Here is a 22,943-nt window from a genome sequence, read left to right as displayed (position 1 = left end):
CATACTATATCATTATTTTGCTTCTAAAATACATCCACACAGTATCAGCAACCTCAGAAATACAAAATTAAAAAAAAAATACAAAATTTTGCTACAAGCTTGCTATTTTATAAATCATATACCCATGGTGCTCTCCAATGGCCAAAATAATTTATTCTTCAAGTCTACCAGGGTCTACTGTATACATGACACTACTGATATAAAGTTGGTTTTGATATAGTCCACACTTTTATAGTCTATGGTGACAGAATTAAATACAATGTGACCAATGCCTTAATAAAGACTTACACAAATTATGAGTGGTGGCCTACTGAATTCTAATTGGAGGAATCAGAAATGGTGGTGTTATGGAGGACGTAAAGCTTGCCCTGAGAGAAAAGGAAGGATGAACAAGTAAACAAGGGTATTCTGGTCAAACTCAGATACACATATACACGCAATGTAATAATATAAAGTGATGTGGAAGGCATATGACCAATGAGACTGAAATATAGAAAATAAAGAAAAATAGTTCCTTGCTTGCTTTAATACCTTTGTTTTCTACCACCCTTATAAGAGAAGAAATGATTAAAAAGAAAGAATGGGAGAAGGAAAAAAATGAATAAAGGCTGCAAATAAGTATACACAACATTCTGAGGTAGTTTCATAAACTAAGAATTAGAATAAAATCCAAGATGCCTGGGTTAAACAAAAATGTTGTTTATCTATTTTCATTCCATAATAAAACTTGGACTGTAATAGCTCCCCGAGTACTTCTTTTAATATTGGATTCTATCACATAACAGAAACAAAGAGAATTATAAAGATGGATAAAGAAATAGAATTTTTTTAGGTTTAATACTGGCTAGTAATAAAGTACAATAAACATCTTCATTCACAACATGATGAAATAGTTTATTCTAATAATTAAGGAATTTAAATGAAATGAAAAAGCAAAACTTCTAGAAAGTAGATGAAAGCAGCATTGATATGGATAGGTTAGGAGTCTGGAATAAAGAGACCAATGGTATAGAGAGAATGTCTAAGAAACAGATGTATGTAAATATGGACATTTAATTTAAGATAAAGTGGTATTTCAAACTGATGAACCAATATATAGTATCAAAATAACTGTCTACTCAATGAAAAAAAAAAAACTCCTCACACTAAACACTAAAACAGAGATAAAATATAGATCTAAAACTTAAAACAAAATTTTAAGTTTTTAGAAGAAAACAGAGTATCATTTTGATCTAGGAACAGGTCTTAAACAAAACAAAAATTCTATAAAAAAAAACATAGATTAACTTACCTATAATAAAATTTGAAACTTTTATATAACAATAACATACATAATAACAAACCGAGAAAATATCTGCAAAAGACAAGATTAACATCCAAAATATACTAAGAATTCCTACTGGGGCTCCTGGGTGGCACATTCAGTTGAGCATCTGACTCTTGGTTTTGGCTCAGGTCGTGATCTCAGGGTTGTGAGATCAAGCCTCACACCGGGCTCCACATTCAGCGAGGAGTCTGCTTACCCCTCTCCCTCCCCCTCTGCCCCTCACGCCACATTCTCTCTCTCTCTCTCTCTTCCTCTAATAAATAAATAAATAAAATCTTAAGAAAAAAAGAATTCCTATTAAGCAAGAAATAAAATGGGTCAGGCAATTTACAGTAAATACAGATAATACAAATTACCAATAAATATGAAAAGATACTCAAGCTCACTAATCAAAGAACTATATATAAAAATAAGATTAAAATTTTAACTCTTATCACTGGAGATATTCAAAAAAGTTTTACATCAAGTACTGGAGAAATAACTACTCACAAATATTTCATGCACAGCCACTCTCTTGAGGACAACGTGGCAGTATCTATTAAAGTAAAAAATATGCTTATCCTATTACTCAGCAATTTCATTTCTTGGACTCATCTCTAAAGAACATGTATGCAAGGGGTGTTAACTACAGCACTGTTAGTAATAGTGAAACACTGGAAATACCCTAAATGCTCATCAAAGGACAATGGATAAATATACTGTGGTATATTTATATACAGAATTACTATATAGCAATTAAGGTAATAAACTTTATATTAAAATGGAAAGAACTCAAGAACATATGCTGATTAAAAAAACTTGATAAAAAAGAAAAATAATATATACAAATTTTTATTCATATATGGATCTAAGTTTACACACACTGAACTCATGAGTAGTCACCTTTGTGAAAGAAAGCTCCTAACAGCCCCAGGAAAGGAAATAGAATAAACTTCAACTAATATATATATAGTGTGCTATTTTTCCTTTCTTTTTTCATTTTAAGATTTTTATTTATTTGCCAGTGAGAGAGAGAGAGGGCGCTCACAAGCAGGGGGGAGCAGCAAGCAGAGGGAGAAGCAACTCCCTGCTGAGCAAGGAGTCCAATTCGAGACTAAATCCCAGGACCCTGAGATCATAACCTGAGCCAAAGACAGACACTTAACCAACTGAGCCACCCAGGCATCCCTTTTTTTTTTTTCTTTTTATGTTTTATTTACACATTCTCTCACACACATACACAAACACACACACACACACACACACACACACACGCAAGCACACCCAAAGCAAGTATTAACATGTAAATTCTGGGACGAAATAGATAAGATTTTACTACGTTATCTTTGTTTTTGTTTCTTCTTCTGTAAAATGGGAATAATATTCCTAAGAGTGTTAGAATGATTAATAAAAAGCACTTAACATAATAACTGGCACAATGTAAACACCCCAAAGTAACTGAAGAATAAATTAAACTTTTAGTTTATAAACCATAATAAAATATAATACTGACTGGTCTCATTCAAATTTATCTAGATCCTTGCTGAACCGTCTGTCTAGTTGTTCTACCAACTGTTCAAAGAGGTGCTGAAGTCTTCAACTACAGCTGCATTTATGTTTCTCCTTTTAGTTCTATCACTTTCTGCTTCACATACTTTGTAGCTCTGTGGCTTGCTGTACACACATTTAGGTTTGCTATGTCTTCTTGATCTCTTTTATCATTATTTTCTTTGCTTTAAGTTTACTTTATCCCATAGTAATATCAGCCACTCCTGCTTTCTTTTGATTAATGTTTGCACAGTGTATCTTCTTCCATCCGTTCACTTTCAACCTATCTACCTACACTATGATATTTGAATGACTTCTGTAAAAATAGTAGAGTCAGGTTGGTTTTGTAATCCATTCTGCCAATCTGTTTTTTAACTATTGATATTAGACAATTTACATTTAATGTAATTAATAATTACTGATGTAATTATTAATAATGGAATTAATAAAAATATTAGCGTTCAAGTCTGCCTTTTTTTTTGTTTTCTATTTGTTCCCTGTGTTTATTTTTCTTTTGTCTTTTCCCTGCTTTCCTATGGGTTACTTGGACAGTTTTCAGAATTCCATTTTGATTTATCTGATCTATAGTGTTTTTTTTTTAATTTAAATATTTTTATTGGGGAGCTTAGGTGGCTTAGTAGGTTAAGCATCTGCCTTCGGCTCAGGTCATGGTCCCAGGGTCCTGGGATCGAGCCCCACATCGGGCTCCCTGCTCCGCGGGAAGCCTGCTTCTCCCTCTCCCACTCCCCCTGCTTGTGTTCCCTCTCTCGCTGTGTCTCTCTCTGTCAAATAAATTAATAAAATCTTTTAAAAATAAATAAAAAATTTTATTTATTTATTTGAGAGAGACAGAAATAGCGAGAGAGAGCACAAGTGGGAAGGAGGGGGAGAAGCAGACTCCCCACCGAGCAGGGAGCCCGATGCAGGACTCGATCCCAGGACCCTGGGATCATGACCTGAGCCAAAGGCAGACACTTAACCTACTGAGCCACCTAAGCGCCCTGATCTATAGTGTTTTTGAATATATCTCTTTAAATAGATTTTTTGGTGGCTGTTCTAAGCATTACATAATTTATCACAACTTACTGGTGCCAATATTCACCAATTCAAGTAAATTGTAGTTGACCTGAAACAAGAAATCTCCCAGTAAGTTCTTAAAAACAGAAAAAGGTGTGTTCATCAATTGAGTTTAGAAAAGACCGCTGTAAATAGTCTTTGGTTTTACTAACATTACATATTATGTTATTTGGTCTACCAACTAGATTGAAAATTATCTAGCAAATCTGAAACATTACTACCTGGCTACATTTTATATTACTTGGCTAAACAAATTACATAAATCACTTAGTTTGTCTCTCTCACTGTATAAAAGGACTGAGGTCCAAAGATGAAATAACTTTCAAAAATCACACAAAAAGATAAAAAAGTGAAGACTGGAAACCAGATTTTTTTTTTTTTTTTAAGTAATCTCTACAACCAACATGGGTCTTGAGCTCACAACCCCAAGATCAAGAGTCACACACACTACCACCTGAACCAGCCAGGTGCTCCTTTTTTTTTTTAAGAAAAAATACAGATTTTTTCATTGCCAGTCTAAATGCTTTTTTACCTAAACCATTCCTGACCTACAATATGTAATCTAAGTTTTAAGTACATAAAAGAATGTTAGATGAACAGATGCATGGCACTGCACACTACTCAAATCAATTTTGTGTACAAACTGCACTGAAGCAGAATCAGTCTTATCCTAATGTGGTAGCCAAATCTGTATATTTTTTTTATATTTTTTTTTATTTTTATTTATTTGAGAGAGAGAGAGAATGAGAGATAGAGAGCACGAGAGGGAAGAGGGTCAGAGGGAGAAGCAGACTCCCTGCTGAGCAGGGAGCCCGATGCGGGACTCGATCCTGGGACTCCAGGATCATGACCTGAGCCGAAGGCAGTCGCTTAACCAACTGAGCCACCCAGGCGCCCCGCCAAATCTGTATATTAACCTTTAATAATCACTAATACTTCACACAGAATTTTGAAAGAAAAGATAATTAAAACATGTATTGGTCTATAAGAAGACAAACTGCAGCTAAAAATAATGACAATAAAACATTAATTATAGTAATTGAAGAAAGTTTTTTTTTAACAAACCCTCAAAGCAATAACAATGTCTGGAATAAAATACAAAGGAAAAAGACAAGGTATAGGATATTTTTTCTGACTATGTAAAGCAAGAAAGTTTTTCCCCCCTTCAAAGTATTTAACAGTGAAAAAACAAATGATTCCTTAGAATTACAGAATCATTTAAGATTACTTTTGCTTACTCATCTTAAGTCAATAAAAAATTTATGCCAAATATATGAAATTTACAAAATATCCTTAACAGGACTAAGTTACAGAAAATCCCAGATAACTACAGAATCTATATTCCTCAGAAATGTAGTTATTTTAGTCGTCATCTTTTAACATGAGTGTTTTTTAATTAAAATATTTTAAAATTTAAGAAAAATCTTAAAGACACAGTTATTACTAGAAAGCAGGACACTTCATGAATCCTGATAATTCAACATAATAGAAAATGGGGGGTGTATCAATTTGGAGTATTGTAATCTGTTTTATGGAAATCCGTATTTTAGAGCTGAGAAACAGTGATGGGTGAAATGAAATGCTCAGGATTATATAAAAAGTTAATAGCAATAAGATAAAAACCTAGGTCTCCTCGTTCCTTATACCAATTAGCTAATTTTAACACAACATAAAAGAACCAACCTGGAAACCTGTTCAGTGACTACTGAGAAAGGATAGCAATATACCAAGGGCAAATGTAGAATATTTTTGTAATTTTACTCTGGTGGGAACAGGGCTAATAACTAAGTGTATTTCTCAGCATTACTCCAATTCAAGCCAGAGTCTCCGGGGTCATTTAGCCCCACTCATCCAATAAAGTTTAGTAGTCCCTGAAATTCCTTGCTGTGCCTGTACAATTATCCTATTTCACTGAGATCAGAATTCACACAGGCAACCCCTGTGCTATCCTAAATAGATCAGGTACATTATTTGGAGACACTTTCTATAAAATGGATACATATCTCCCCTATGAAGACATTAATTTAGAAGCTCACAATTTTGAATTTTGAGTTAGACTTAGAAAATAACACAGATACCAGGTTCCATTTCCAGTATGGCAGAGTGAGCTCCTAATAGACTGATTCTCCCACATATAATAACTCCTAACAATTTACAAAAAAAAAAAAGTACCTGAAGCATAGCTACTATAGAATAAAGTACAGAGATTCCTCAAAAAATTAAAAGTAGAACTGTCATATGATCTAGCAATTCCACTTCTGGGTATTTATCCAGAGGAAACAAAAACATGATCTCACAGAGGTATCTGCACCTCCATGTTCACTACAGTGTTATTTACAATAGTCAAGATATGGAAACAATCTAAGAGCCATCAATAGATGAATGAATAAAGAAAATGTGCTATAGAGACACCTGGGTGGCTCAGTCATTAAGCGTCTGCCTTAAGCTCAGGTCATGATCCCAGGGTTCTGGGATCGAGTCCCGCATCGGGCTCCTTGCTCGGCGGGGAGCTTGCTTCTCCCTCTACTGTTCTGCCTGCCACTCCCCCTGCTTGTGCTCTCTCTCTCTCTCTCTCTCAATCTCTCTGTACAAATACTGTACAATCTCACTTATATATGGAATCTACAAAAACAAAAAACAAACTCTAGAAAAAAAAGAGATCAGATTTGTAGTGACCAGAGGTAGGGAGAGGGAGAATTAAATGAAGATGGTCAAAAGATACAAATTTCCAGTTATAAGATAAATAAGTACTAAGGATATAATGTATGACATGATGACTGTAGCTAACATTGCTGTATGACACAAAGGAAAGTTAAGAGAAATCTTAAGAATTCTCATGACAAGGAAAATATATATATATATATATATTTTTTTTTTTTGGTACTTAGATGATGGATGTTAACTAAACTTACTGTGATAATCATTTCACAGTATATATATATGGCAAATCATTATGCTGTAGCCCTTAAACTTATACAGTGATGTTTATAGATTATAGCCCAATAAAACTGGAAAAACATTAAAAATTTAAAAATAATAAAATAAAATAACTACCTGAAGGCTCTGAAGCATGAACAAAAATAGATTTGGTAAAAGGGTGAGAACTTGGAAGAAGGTACCACTATGGGGTGAGTTTTCCATTTATTATAGTTTAGCCTGAAGGCAGACCATAGTCAAGCTACAGCACAGAGGAGTCAAAGCTCATAGAAATCGTGGCTTGAAAAACCAAAGGACAGAGCCCAGGAGAGCCAAAGAAGTGAGCCTAAGATTCTGAGATTTTTGCCCAAGTCAATGGCTGACCCCTGAACCACAAATGTGTGAAGTAAGCTTAAAGCATTTTCAGCTAAGGCTAAAAACTGAATGATATTTGGACTGCTGTCTAGTGAGAAAAAAAATCTAACTTTGAGTTCCTCAGAGAAATACAGTAAAATCCAGAATCCCCATAATGTCTAGGATACAATCCAAATTACTCTGTATAACAAGGTGACCCAATTTGAAGGGAAAAGACAATCAACAGAGGCCATCCTCAAAATGACCCTAATGTTAGAATGATCATACAAGGTCTTAGAGCACCTGCGTGGCTCAGTCAGTTAAGCATCCGACTCTTGATTTCGGCTCAGATCATGACCTCAAGGTTGTGAGGCCAAGCCCTGTCAGACCCTGCACTCAGCCGGGACCGTGCTTGGGATTCTCTCTCTCTCTCATTCTCCCTCTGATCCCCCCAACTCCATGCTCGTGGACTTTCTAATAAATAAATAAATCTTAAAAAAAAAAAAAAAAAAAGAGGGGCACCTGGGTGGCACAGTTGGTTAAGCGACTGCCTTCGGCTCAGGTCATGATCCTGGAGTCCCGGGATCGAGTCCCACATCGGGCTCCCTGCTCGGCAGGGAGTCTGCTTCTCCCTCTGACCCTCTCCCCTCTCATGTGCACTCTCTCTCTCATTCTCTCTCAAATAAATAAATCTTTAAAAAAAATAAAATTTAAAATTTAAAATTTAAAAATTAAAAAAAAAAGAATGATCAATCAAGGTCCTTAAAGCAACTATTAAAAAACTATACTCAGGGGCGCCTGGGTGGCTCACTCAGTTAAACGTCTGACTCTTGGTTTCCATTCAGGTTATGATCTTGGGGTCCTGGGATCGAGCCCTGAGTCAGGCTCCCCGCTCGGTGTGGAGATGGCTTGGGATTCTCTCTCTCTCCTTCTCCTCTGCCCCTCCCCCACTCACACATGGTCTCTCTCACTCTAAAAATAAATATTTAAAAAAAAAAACATACTCAATGAGATTTAGAAAATGCTTATAATGAATAAAAAGAAATCTCAGGAGAGAGCAAAAGTATAAAAAAATGAAAATTCTAGAACTGAAAAATATAGTATCCAAAATAAAACTTTTACTGAATGGGCTTAATATTAATAGCAGAATGGAGATGACAGAAGGAAGAGTCAGTAAATTTAAAGAAAGATGAATAGAAATTATTCAACCAAAAGAATAAAAAAAAATTGGAAACAAAATGAAAAGATTCAGCAATCTATGAAATAATATCGAAAGGTCTAAAATTATAGGTTTCAGGCAATTTTTAAAGAACATGTAAAATATTTCCTAATTTTATGAATGAACAATAACAAAGTCATTACTGTCTGAGTTCTAGTCTCTCCTATTTGCCTAGCTGTTCTGTTTTGTTTTTTTAAAGATTTTATTTATTTATTTGACAGAGAGAGACATAGCAAGAGAGGGATCACAAGCAGGGGGAGTGGGAGAGGGAGAAGCAGGCTTCCTGCGGAGCAGGGAGCCCGATGCGGGGCTCAATCCCAGGACCCTGGGACCATGACCTGAGCCAAAGGCAGACACTTAACGACTGAGCCACCCAGGTGCCCTAGATTAATGGTTTTTAAATGTAGCTGCTCCTCAGAACCTCCAAGGGAGTTTTTTTAGAAATACAGGCTTTATTCCAATATTCACATTCAGAAGGCCTGATCTGTGGTGGGACCCAGATGTATCTGCATTTTCCTTTAAGTTTCCTAAGTTATTTCTGAAGATGAGCCAACTTTGAGCCACTACACTAGATTTTCCTGAAGAGCTATGCAGTGCATGTGACAGGGACTCTTGGTACTAATAGCTTGTAAATTCTCAAAGGAAAGTTCTGTATGTAGAGATATGATATCCACCAAAATCTTGTAACCAAGTCCTTTGAGAAAGGAGCTGTGGTTTATCATTTTTATCACAGCAAAACTTTTTAATGAATATTAAAGGTATTGAAAAGAAGATGTTCTATGCTACCCCCTAACAGATTCTTAAGTATGTACATCACAGCAAATAGATCTCCAAATATAAAAAAATTCTCAGCTTTGTCAGAATTATTTGGGTAGTCATTCATTCAACAAATATTTGCTGAGGGGCGCCTGGATGGCTCAGTTGGTTAAGCGACTGCCTTCGGCTCAGGTCATGATCCTAGAGTCCAGGGATCGAGTCCCACATCGGGGTACCTGCTCAGCAGGGAGTCTGCTTCTCCCTCTGACCCTCCCCCCTCTCATGCTATCTCATTCTCTCTCTCAAATAAATAAATAAAAAATCTTTAAAACAAAACAACAAATATTTGCTGAGCAAATACTACATGCCTAGCATTGTGTTAGGTGCTGAGGCTATAGCAGTGAACAAAGTGACACAACTCTCTGTCTTCATGAAGCTGATATTTAGTGATGGCAAATAAAGCAAAACCACAGTATAGGCAGCCACCATATCTTAGAACATGCACACACAACTATAGCAAGGGCTGATTCTTGGAATTAAAGTTCTTTTACTATAATATTCTTACCCTCTCCAACTCCTCAGGAAGGAATCAGAAATAGTATTTTTTTTTAAATGTAACTAATGTAAACAAAGCAGGCGTAGCTCACTTCACATAACAGTGTCCCTGAAACACTATGCCTAAATAAAGTTTAGCAAACCAAATAATTTTATTTATTTTTTTAAAGGGAAAGCCTTCTTTTTTTTTTAAGATTTTATTTATGCATTTCAGACACAGAGATACAGAGAGAGAGAGAGAGAGAGCATGGGCAGAGAGAAGCAGAGGGAGAGCGAGAAGTGGGCTCCACGCTGAGCCAGGAGCCTGATGTGGGGCTCGATCCCAGGACCCTGGGATCATGACCTGAGCCAAAGGCAGACGCTTAACCGTCTGAGCCACCCAGGCGCCCCGCAAACCAAATAATTTTAAATACATTCCTTGGGAAAGTAAGAGCTATTAGGAAAATAGCAGTTATCGCCTTCCTTTGGGATATTCTGCTATGACTCTTCTAGTAAATATATTTATTTTAGCAGTTAATCTAAGACATTTTGTTCAATGAGAAAAGACAATTTCAAGAAGGTGAACAGTATAATTGCAGAGAAGTGAAGGAATTTTTATATTTATGTTTATGAACATATGCCCAAAAAACAAAACAAAACAAAAAGTACAACATGCACCTTTTAAAAGATATAAAACTAAATTCTTAGAAAGGTATGCTAAGATGATGATGGAGATTTTTTTCACTTTCCTAATTACACATTTCTCCATTGTTTGGATTTTTTTTTTTTAAGATTTATTTATTTATTTGACAGAGAGAGTGGGTAGGAGGGGCAGACGGAAAGGGGGGAGAGAATCTTAAACAGACTTTGTGCTGAGCGCAGAGCCTGATGCAGGTCTCAATCCCACAACCCTGAGATCACGACCTAAGCCCAAACCAAAAATCTGATGCTTAACTGACTGCACCACCCAGGTGCCCCACAATTGTTTGGATTTTCTAAAATAAACATGTATTACTTCTATGAGCAACAAAAATAATAAAAGATATTCCATGGGAGGGTTTGAGGGGAACAAAGCAGATTTCTGTAACTTGAACAATTACCCCTAATTTTAATGTTTGGAGATTTATGTTACTGTTGTTTTCTAATATATATCATGGTTTTTCTTCAGACAGGACATACATGTGTTCCTCTTTTCTTCCATTCCTCTATGTTGCACACACTGGTTGCCTTTCAAATATAAATAATTATATTCTTTCCATACCTGATGGAGGGATCATCATCCTACGATCCTGTTCCCATGGAGGTGAAAGGGACCCAGTGTCAGAAAGTGCTCTGTGAGCATCAGCTAACCTATCACAGCTTGATTCTCCTCTTTCATTGGTATTCTGATGGTCCAGAGGATTCCCTGGGCCTCTTGAGCCTAATTAAAGAAAAAAATACAATTCTGTTTTACCTAAAAAAGTATTATAAGACCTATCATCAAATGAAATCCAGGCAGCTTTTAAAAAGTGAGAACAATCAGATTCCAACAGTTTCCCTAAGACACATTAGACTACAATTCTATCCTACCAAAGCCTAGGACAAAGTCTAGGACAATGAAGAAATAATAGTTTGGCCATGTGTATAAACAAACAACTGCCTATTAAACTCATTTATAAATGTTATCATCATCATTTATACATAAAATCAGTGGCTAAACTGTGAATTATAAACACTAAGTCTGAAAAACAGGAGTATAAAGTAAATTGCAAAGTAAAGATTTCTATACCAGATGGAATAAAATAATTCTAAAATGAGGTTTTTGTTGCTTACACTAATATGACAATAGTCAAAGAGTGCATGATTCTTTTAAAACAGCCATCTTAGGCGGTATACACCTATTTCAATAATTCTATAACTACTCACAGTATTTTTTAGAACTCTTTTAGAAATATACTCAGATTAACTTAAGAGCCACTCAAGAAATTACATCTCAATGTTGAAACAGGACTCTGACTTCTGTCCAAAAATAATTTTAACCAGTCTGATTACAAACTTTATACCCACCAGATAAATGTGGCTTTAAAGGGCTTTTAGCAATTTCTGAATATCAAATTCACCTTCAAAAAGAGCTCACAACTCTGAAGGCAAGTCTAAAACAAGAGTTTCAAAAACAACAGCACTGTTGGGATAAACACTTTGAACAAGGTAACACTCATATGGATAAGGAAATCAGCATGCTTACATTTATAAAAGAAGATCATCATTATAAAGTTCCCTTCTATGATCACAAAAAGGACAGTACCTCAATTAATAACATTCAATTAAAATGGAAAAAGTAAATATAAAATTTTTTTAAAAATTAAATAACAAAATATGTTAATACTTCATTTATCTGTCACTGAGGGGAGAATAAGGTCTTCTCAAAATTATATTGCCCAGAAAACAAAAGCTTTTTCCTTTCAAGGAATAACTTTTATTAAAAAAAAAAACTTAATAGAAATCTTTCTAAAATGTCTCCCACATTTCAGTATACCTCTAACAGACTAAAACCAATATGATGTTTTCTTGGTAACCTGTTCAAATCAGTACAAGAATCCTTTTATATATATATAAATATACAGTAATCTTTAAAAAATTTTTCTATCTACTCCCTTTGTAGAGTCAGGAGGTAAACTGACTTTTATATTCAGAAGGTCAACTATCTCTTTTCCTTATAGTTGTATAGTCTATTAATTTCTCCCAATCTTTCCTTCTAGCTTGTTCATCCTTCTAATAAGTTCATTAGAAGAAAAAGGCTGGGAAAGCAAAAAATTAAATTGGTAAAAAATGTGCCAAGAGTCAATTAGGCTGAGTTCATCTAGAGTGAAGCACAGATCTTTAAAGGAGATGAAGGCCTTCTCTTGATTGCTTCCTTTCAGAGAACCAAAGCACAGGCCAACTGACTACCAGGTGAAAAATTACAAACTTGAAAATGCTAAATGTTAAAATTTTCATTCAGACCAAAAGTTACATGAAATTTACTCTAAAAAGAAATTATTTTCCTTATACTCCATCTTACTTGAACACATATATCTCACCCAAACTTTCAAATTTAAAAAGATAATAAAAGGAAAGAAAAGGGCACTCATCATGCTTCTTTGGTGAGTCACAGGAACTTTTACTTCAAAGCAACTCTTTTAAGACCTACTGATAACTTACCTAAAACTTCTGTAGCTTTTCTAACAAACAGCAAAACGCCCTTGCAAATAATCTAAACATATCATTTCTTGAAAGTAATTAAAAAGGAGAGGAAAGTAATTTAAATAGGAGAGGAGAAATCAAAGGTAATTTTTACTCTTATTCCCAAATATTCAATTGACTACAAGCAATCCTTGACTTATGTTATTCAACTTCCAGTGATTCACATTTGCAGTTTAGCCAATTATACCCTTATTTCTAGGGCACTATTTTTCAGACTGCTGGCTGCAACCCATCGTGGTGCATGAAATTAATTTACTCTTAATCAGCAATTTTTTTAATGAAATGGAATAGAAATGAAGAGAAAATAGCAGAAAGCATCAAAAACAGTAAGGGTAGTATAGTACTATTTCATTAAATGGTTTCCATTACATTTATGTTGGTGTATAACAGGACATGATATAAAATGTATTTCTTACTGTTCAGATAAAGGTGAAAAATCAGGGGAAAAGGAATTTCAGGGCACTCATAGCACACATGTGAATTTCAAAATTAGTCCCCTTCCTAAAGTGCTCAAGGCAAAGCTCTCCCAGGGCTCCAAGTGTCAGTCTGCAACTCACTCTTTCCCTAGCAGTTTTCAGTTCAAAGCCAACACAAGCAAAGATATCTGAAATGTCTCCAGGCTGTGGGCCCAATCAGCAGTGGGACTGGGAGGTAGGAGAGATCAGCGCTAAGTATATCAAACTGAGAATAAGGAAAGAATATGTAAATAGGAAATGGGCAAAGGGAGAATATCCCATAACCATAAAGTAGAAAATTCATTTTCTCATTCTTTGAAGGTAATACCAAAGAAAGAGCTACAAAAATATTTAAAATAATGGCACTGCAACAGGGAAGTACAGCCTCTGTGAGAGACTATTTTGATAAGTAGTATCCATTTCAATATATGAGCTTTGATAAGTTGGGTTTAGTTTGGTGTTTGGATTTAGTCTCATTACTTTCTCTTCCTACCTTAGATTTACTTTTGATAAATTGGGTTTAGTTTGGTGTTTTGATTTAGTCTCATTACTTTCTCTTCCTACCTTAGATTCAATATGCTAAAATCACTAATAAAAGGGGGAGGAACGGGATCACAACATTGAAGGATACTATCAGCTCTTGGACTTAGGGCTAAAAACCTAAGACTTTTGATTTGGGAATAAACAGTGCTCTCTGTATCTCTGCATTTTGCCACAATTCAAGGGAAAATTTTAAAGCAACTTGACAAAGTGAACAAAGTACGGTAAAAGATCAAAAGAGGAAAACTCCAGGTACACAGGTAACACCATGGTTAGTGCTGATGAAGTAAATGCAAAAAGACCAAGAGCTACTGCACAGGCTTGAAATAGCTGCTGAAATTCTCAAAAACCCATTCAGGGTAACAAAGCAGACAATCTTGAGTCAATTTCTCAAAGTATTAACAAATCATTTAGGTCTCCTTTAAGGCTCTCATCAAAACTGCCTACAAGATAGTACTTCTGAATTACTCTACTCTAAAAAAAAGGTTCTTTCTTTCACTTTGATTTTCTACAATAAAAAAATCATGATGATGAAGTAAAAAAATTTTGTAAATTCTCCATTTTAATAATGTTTCATTAAAATACAATTTTTTAAATTTTTTTAAAGATTTTATTTATTTGAGAGAGAGAAAGGGAGAGAGAGAGAGAGCACATGAGAGGGGGGAGGGTCAGAGGGAGAAGCAGACTCCCTGCTGAGCAGGGAGCCCGATGTGCGACTCTATCCCGGGACTCCAGGATCATGACCTGAGCCGAAGGCAGTCGCCTAACCAACTGAGCCACCCAGGCGCCCTAAGATACAATTTTATGCTAGGTTAGATTGTATTTTATGCATTCTTTATATAGTGCTGTATTATATAGTATAATATATAGTTTTTAAGAAGTCAAAATGGTTTAAAGAGATATACATCAAGTGCTTGATCAAAATGTAACCTATTATAATCCTGTTTCTAAGAGAAAAGTACATTAAAATTAGATACCACAGAGCTCCTTTTCCAAACAAAAGCAACCCATAATAAGTGCAAGGAATGCCTGTATTTTCCAAAGGTTTATTTTAAAGATCATTTTAAAGATAAGTTGAGATGAAAATATAAAATAAGGAAGAAATCTAGAGTAATAAAGATGTTTAAACAATATACCTCTTCCTCCTCCCCCTGGAAGCAAAGGTGAGAGTCTGAGTGGACCCTCCAACAAAGTTGGAGGGGAGAGAAAAGCTCTCGTTTCAGATGAAGGTCGACCCAATGGTGAGGGACCATATGGGGAATGCTCTGGAATAATTAAAACAGCATGTTTAAATTCATAGTTTCAATTAGCTACACTATAGATTAGAATTCCATTTCAACAATTTCCATCAGGTCACCCTATTGCCAATTTAAGTTTAATCCACATCCTGAATACTAACTATGCCTTGGATTTTGCTAATATGGGATAGAATTAAATATGGAACCCTGTGTTTTTAAAGTCTGTCTACCAAATGGATACTGTAGTCAATAAAAACATTATCCTCTTGGTAACTAACACACTTAAATAACCATACAATATTAATAAGCAAAGGATAATGGTGATATTTTAGAGGTATAAAAGGATTTGGGGGCTATGAAGTTTGTTTGCTTTTGCTTTTAATGGCAGTATGCTTCCAGATAGTTCAGCTGGTGAGGGTTGTAATATAAAAGGGCTCAGTTTAAATAAGAGCCAGATAGTCTGTGATGGGCCATGAATTATTTGAGGAAAGCTCAGATTTTGAAAAGTAGAAATGCAAAATCCTCTAAAGCATCAGAAATTACTTTTGATTCATTGCCACTGAAAATTCAGATTACATTTATTCAGCAAATAAATCACTTTATAAACCATATAACCAAGAGCCCTATCATTTTACAAACCTCACCACTCCCAAGTAATGATTATACTTCCAAAGATCAAAAATCAACAACATCAAAAAACAAGCTTAAGTACCACCAAAATAACTTTTTAAACATGTTAAATTTTATTATGTAGCTTATATAATAGTCAAATGCAGTTACAACAAAAGATCAAAGCATTATTTAGTCTTTCTGAAACTTCTGCATTAGGTTCAGAAGAGAATTCCTTCTGTATAATTCCCACCACTCCAAACTTTATTACTATTTGAAATTAATAATAATCTATTTTGTTAAATGTAAAAATACTTTCATTTTAATGAAATTAGACTCTCAAAAGTGATTTTTATACCTTCAAAAGTTATTAAAATGGGATTCCACCTATATAAAGATAGCTTTTGTTTCACTGCCTTAGATGCTTAATTCCAATTCAACCAAAAATTATTTTGAAAAATTTAAACTATTTGGAACAGTATGAGATCATTAAAAATGTTAACTCATTAATGAGTGGACAAGAATATTAAATACATCTTCCAAAGAACTGGTCCTCTCTTGGAGGTAATTAAAGCAATGAAAGCTCAGATTATTGTTTTCCCACCTTAAATTGATACTTTTAAATAATTAAAAACAACTGTTATAATTCTTGTTTTTATAATTCAAGCAAATTCCGAAGAATAGTGGATATGTAAACAGTCACAACATTATTCCATTTAAGCACTCCTTATTCATTCTCCCCCAAAATTATTGAGTACCTTACTACGTGCCAAGTACTTTGCTTTTCAAGGAGTTCAATGTACTAAATAGACATCATCTTACAAAGGCCCACTGAGAAATGGAGGCAGCAATTATTTATATTTTTGCTAGGGAAACAAAACTCAGAAACTTGGGAGATTGTGATAGAACTCAGATTAGAATCCTGGCTCCAAAATCTAAAATATTTATAAATAATGGTATTAATTTACACTAATATAAAAGGTATGTGCAATATATACATATATATATATGTATTTTAAAGGAGGGTTTAAAAAAAAAGACTACCTCTGCCAAATGCTGTATTTGGAACATCAAGTGCATAAGGATCTTTTTCTAAAAGTTCAAATTTAAACTCTGTTTCAGTTAATCTGCAAATAAAGAACAAACATCTCTAAGTTACTCATCCAAGAAAAGCACCCACATTTCAAGAAAAATGCCACTACCAAGTATAAGGTACTCTTCACTACCTCAATATCTACATAGAAGAAACAGATCTTTAAAATTATTCTTACGAGTAATATATGTAATTGTCAAATAACTATATTGTACTCCTGAAACTAATAGAACACTGTGTGTTAACTAGACTGGAATTAAAATTAAAAAAAGAAACCAAAATAAACAAACATTCTGACCAAAACACCTTTCTATTGTTCTGTTTTCAAAACTAAATTACAGTGAATACTATTATCACAGAACCCAAATTTTAGAAATAGCAGGGCCTTCCAAGGTCAACCAGTTCAAATCTATCACTTTACAACCAAGGAAACAGGGCTAAAAGTTTACATGATTTATTCAAAATGAAAGTGCAGGATTAAACACAGGGCTCCTAGCTCCGAGTCATGTCTGCTTTCCATTATAATGTTACCCACGATTCCAATCATAACATAAGAATCCAGTGAACTCATACTATTTTACTCCTAAACCTTTTATCTGAAAAATGTGACATTTTAAAAGAAATCTTATTTCTAGTTTTTGATCATCGGATCTGAAATAAAACATAATAAAACATTTAATCATGGAGTTTTAATTTCAGAGTAGAAAAGATCAGCAAAAAGACTAAACTAATATTGGATAATGTTAATAATACATTCTGGCAAGAAATTTTAACACCTGGGAAGACTATTATAATCCTCCTAGAAAAGTATTTACTCTTCCTTTTGATTATACATTGTAAACTTTTATTCTCCCTTTCATTTTATTATTGTAAGGCACTGTCGTCAAATACAAGAAAACCAGAGAATGAGAGAAACAATAAACATTTATTCTACCCATTCATCTACTAAAAGATGCCACTACTCTGAGAATTACTACATGAAAGATTTGTCCTTTCTCTTTCCATCCCTTGTAATCGCCTTCTTCCTACTCTGGTTTGAAAAAATTTTTTTTTAAGTTATGCTTTTTACAGAAGAACATATGAACAGTTTACTTCTGTTAAAATAACTTCTCTAAGACAAGTGTTTCAAACAAAAAAAATCTAGTAACTCATAGTAAAACTAATAAATATTTCACCACCAGGTATGCTGGATCCATGCAAGTTTTATTTATCCCTATAAAAGTACTACATAATAAATAACAATTAAAAATAAAGTACTAACTAAAGCTTTAAAGTGTTCCCACAAAGATACTTACTTTTGTCTATTGTGAGCATTTTCTTTCCTCAAATCATTAAGATTTCTTTCAGCAGTCCGAGCTGCCAACTTAAAGAAAATAATACATTTTTTATCTTTTTTTGAAAATACATATTAAAAATAACACATACAAACGTAAAATGAGAGATAAGTATTCATAAATATCACAATCACTTAAGTATCCATTTCAGAAACTCATCGTAAAAATTTTTTAATTTAGGGTATTGTTTAAAAGGGTATGAGTTTCCTATAACCAGAAGACATGAGTCTCAAGGCTGGAGTCTGATCACGTACTTGCCAATGAATGCTGTTATCTAGATGTGAAGTTAAGGATTAGCACTATTTCCTGCTGTCAATATCCAAACAACATGACAAAAGCAATGTAAGAGGACCCGAGCTTAGGGTGATGGGAATGGAGACACAGAATCATTAGGCATGGATACACTGGCTATAATATCACAGATAGCCGTCTCTGGAGAGAAATCACTATCTGCAATGAAACCATAAAGGTCTGTAACAGTTTCACAGCACACACAATAGGCCATTTTTTAAAATGGCTGAATATAATCAAAGCATGCAGCATGTCTGTTAAGTGCACAGCACTGTAAAAATCAATTCCTATAGTCTTTTACATTTGTTTAGTGAAATTTTTATTTAATAAAAGGTTAGAAAATCACAAAATAAACTTACACTTATAAAAAATACCAAGAACATATAATATTCCTAAGTAGTTTGTGGGCAAAGGTTAAACGTGTATGGAATACTGTATGCATGTTTTCCCAGTCATTCTGTGAACTTTCCAGTTAGGAAGTAGCAGTGTCTGGAACATCAGACCTGGCCAAACTAATGCAATCCACTTGGGCAAATGTATTTATCATACAAAGGTAGGCAACTTCACTCAGTCTATAACCACAACTTTTTACAGGTAAAAAGAACTATCTATCAAATGTATTCACTTAAAATTATGAACTACACATTAAAACTGACATTAACTGGCCAAAGAATAAAGTATGTTAAATATTCACACACACATACACAAAAAAACATAGCTTAACCATATTTTAGCATTCATTATCAAAAAGATTCCATGTATAAATCATTTTCTAACATAACCATATAATCAATTTTATACTAACAAAAAAGAATATTATACATAACAATTTTAGTTAATAAAATACCAATTCATTTAATAATGCAGAACCAAAATTGCTTCTAAATGTTTTCTACACATTTAGTATAACCTGTTTACTCTTAATTATAAAGCACAAAACAATGCAAAGTTAATAAGTCAAAAGTAAATTCTACTATGATTATAGTGCTATCAATATGAAAGACATATCTACAAAAAATATAAATATAAATGCACCCATGCTAAATGATTACAAGCTTTTGAAAAGCTTACACTTCAAAGGTTAGGTAAAACTGTACTTTCAATGAATGACCACACTGTATTCAGATATTAAATACTTACAATATGCAAAAAAGCATTCTATTAAGTACAGGTATTAAAGGAAAAGAAACAGTCCCTATCTTAAGCAGCTTAAATCTGTGGTAAGGACAACTATAAATGACCATAGTACTTGCCACAGAACACATAAAAACAAAGTATTATGTGAATTCAGAAGAAGAAAAGATTAAATCTAATGGGATGGAGCAAAGAAATGCTGAAAGGAAAAAGTAACATCTAAAGTTGTGAAATTATTTATAACAGTAAAAAAGTAGAAACAAAGGAAACATTTATCAAATGGGAAAGGTTTATATAAATTATAAAATATTCAGGGGCACCTGCGTGGCTCAGTCGGTTAATCGTCTGCCTTCAGCTCAGGTCATGATCCCGGAGTCCTGGGATGGAGCCCCACATCGGGCTCCCTGTTCAGCAGGGAGTCTGCTTCTCCCTCTGCCCTTTACCCTGCCTGTGCTCTCTCTCACTCTCTCTCAAATAAATAAAAATCTTAAAAAAAATTATAAAATATTCATAGAAAAATATCTACAATATATTAAATAAAGCAGGATATAAAAGTTATATATAGCAAGTTTTCAGTTTTTAAAACATACATGTGATTTATGTCTAAATATATTTTTTTAGGTATAGAATAAATGAAAGTGATATGTTGATTACTTCTTTGTACATCTTTTCTATATAGTCTGAACTTTTTATTCACTAAGTATACATAATTTTTATAAAATCTAAAAAAAAATCATTTTGAGGGGTGTCTGGGTGGCTCCGTTGGTTAAACTTCTGCCTTTGGCTCAGGGCATGATCCCAGGGTCCTGGGACGGAGCCCTCGGGCTCCCTGCTCAGTGGGGAGTCTGCTTCCTCCTCTCCCTCTTTCCCTCCCCTTGTTCATATGTGCACTCTCTCTCTTTCTCTCTCTCGCAAATAAATAAATAAAATATTTTTTAAAAATCTTCATTTTGAGACATAAAGGATATTTTTTCCATTTTTGCATTCCCCCGCAGAGGGAGTGGCAGGCAGAGGGAGACGGAGCAGACTCCCTGCTGAGCAGAGAGCCTGACGTGGGGCTCAATTCCAGGACCCTGGGATCATGACCTGAGCCAAAGGCAGATGCTTAACTGACTGAGCCACCCAGGTGCCCCCTTTTTGCATGTTTTAACATAAAGTCAATGTCATTATTTACTAAACAAGAAATGCAATGTACAGTAACAGAAAAAGCTCAGACTTGGAATCAAAAAGGTCAGAATTTCAATCTCTACTCTTCACTCTTTGATCATGTGACCTTGGGCTGTTTCCTCATTTGTAATATTTGAATTATAATACCTATTTTATAGTTATTATGTGGATTGAATGAGCAAAATGCCTTTAAGTATAGTGTCTAGAATACAAGAGACTAACAAACATCAGTTCTTCTTATCTTTAAAAAATAATCTGTTCTTAGTATTCAGAAAGTAGTGGGGAGTGGTGGAAAAGATTAAATTCATCTCCAAGCCCAGCTTAATTCAATAACAAATCTTCACTTGAGCCCTCAACACAAAATCTGAGAAACGGGAAAAGCCCGGAAATTCAACATGTCTAATTCTCAACCTATGCTGGAATCTCCACTCCAAGAAATATCCACATCTAAGAACTATCTCCCAAGCTTCAGTACAACAGTGTAATAATAGTTAACATGTACTGAGTGCTTACTATGTGTCAGGCTCCTGGCTAAGAGCCTTACATGAGTTATCTTACTTACTCATCATAGTAACTCTATGAAATAGGTACTATTAATATATCTATCTTTCCTTACAGGTAAGGAAACAACAGATGTTGCTGTTACAGGTGATGGAACCAGGATACCAACCATGACAGGCTGACTCCAGACTCCATGTGTTCATCCACTGTGCAAACTGTCTCCCCTTGAAGACTCCTAGGGACAAGTCCTACAAACACCAGCTATTACAACAGCTCTACATATTAGACAGACCAGTCCTACAATTAGTAGAACCTATATCCTTATCATTTCCTTACACAGTCCTCCTCTGGAGCACTGACAAGCCGTTTCTCACAATGATCTTTTTCTTGATATGTATCAAGTAATTCAACACTGAGAATCAGATACCCAAACTGTGTAACTTTTACAACCAGAAGAGGCTTTCAATATCACTTAGTTCAATCTCTTGTTTTTACAGATGAGCAAACAGGCCCAGTAATTTTAAGTAACTTGTCCACATAATCAGTGATAATCCAGGGTCCTCAAACAATTAATCCATGAACATTACATCACCTCCCCCAGAGAATATAAGCTCCTTGCAAAGTAAAAGCAAAGAGGAAAACACCAGATTTTGTGAATAACTGTGTTATAACAAAGTATTTAGTTCATAAAGAACTTAATTTCACCACTAGTAAAATGAAAAGAAAATGATTTTATTTAATACTAACCTAATTTGCAGTATGAAAGTATACCTTTTAAACTGCTCATTTAAATTAGGAAAAAGAACAACATGACAAAGAGAATTTAAAACTCACCCAATTATCATGTGCTTTTCTCTCATGGGAAATAATCTGAAAAAGAAATTCATTAAAATACTACTGGTTTTCTTGGGGTGCCTGGGTGGCTCAGTCGGTTAAGCGACTGCCTTAGGCTCAGGTCATGATCCTGGAGTCCCAGGATCGAATCCCGCATCGGGCTCCCTGTTCGGCAGGGAGTCTGCTTCTCCCTCTGACCCTCCCCCCTCTCATGTGCTCTCTCTCTCTCTCATTCTCTCTCTCTCAAATAAATAAATAAAATCTTAAAAAAATAAAATAAAATAAAATACTACTGGTTTTCTTAAATAAAAAATTTCACATCTACTACTATGATTTTAGTACACAACTCATAAACTCAAAAATAACTCAAGCATCTCTGAAAAGTAACATTTTTAAAGCAAATTTTCATATACACGATTTATTATATTATTCTTATAACAAAAACTGAATGAAATTTGTCTAGTAAATTTCTGTTTTATGCAATAATCAACTACAATGAGTTACCAACTAAGAGATAATTAGCCCAAGTGAATATGAGACCCCCAATGCAGATATACATTTATTTATTTATTCAATCCACATTCCCAAAGAAGCAGGAGACATGGCAATTTTAAACAAGGTCTCTTATTCCAGAACTTTGGCTCCCTATAAATGTCCCATAGACATGTGCAAAACCTCAAGAGAAGTGTACAACTATCAAGTAACTATCTATACTCCTATATCAAAATAGAGATAAACAATTCAAACAAATCATAATTGTTTTAATTTACACACACACACACACACACACACACACACACACACACACACACACA

General features: G+C 34.4%; 1 protein-coding gene across 11 annotated transcripts in view; it reads right to left on the bottom strand.

Moving 5' to 3' along the window:
- The window catches only part of MIA2 (MIA SH3 domain ER export factor 2), a 92,678-nt gene that overhangs the window by 8,737 nt on the left and 60,998 nt on the right, over nt 1-22,943 (bottom strand). For 7 of the 11 annotated variants that reach the window (XM_073895131.1, XM_073895125.1, XM_073895126.1 and 4 more), the window contains 5 exons: nt 22,129-22,164; nt 18,163-18,230; nt 16,819-16,901; nt 15,064-15,192; nt 10,972-11,130 (listed from right to left, as the gene is read on the bottom strand). In XM_073895131.1, the coding sequence (XP_073751232.1) occupies nt 10,972-11,130; nt 15,064-15,192; nt 16,819-16,901; nt 18,163-18,230; nt 22,129-22,164 (475 nt within the window). The remainder of the gene's footprint in view (nt 1-10,971; nt 11,131-15,063; nt 15,193-16,818; nt 16,902-18,162; nt 18,231-22,128; nt 22,165-22,943) is intronic. The other 4 variants (XM_073895127.1, XM_025870140.2, XM_073895132.1 and 1 more) reach the window with 1 other exon arrangement.

Source organism: Callorhinus ursinus, unplaced genomic scaffold (assembly GCF_003265705.2).
Source record: "Callorhinus ursinus isolate GAN/ISIS: 27379988/994484 unplaced genomic scaffold, GSC_fseal_2.0 scaffold8, whole genome shotgun sequence".
NCBI classification, from domain to species: domain Eukaryota; kingdom Metazoa; phylum Chordata; class Mammalia; order Carnivora; family Otariidae; genus Callorhinus; species Callorhinus ursinus.
Note: the sequence above shows the minus strand (reverse complement) of the source record. Positions and strands in the feature narration are given on the sequence as shown.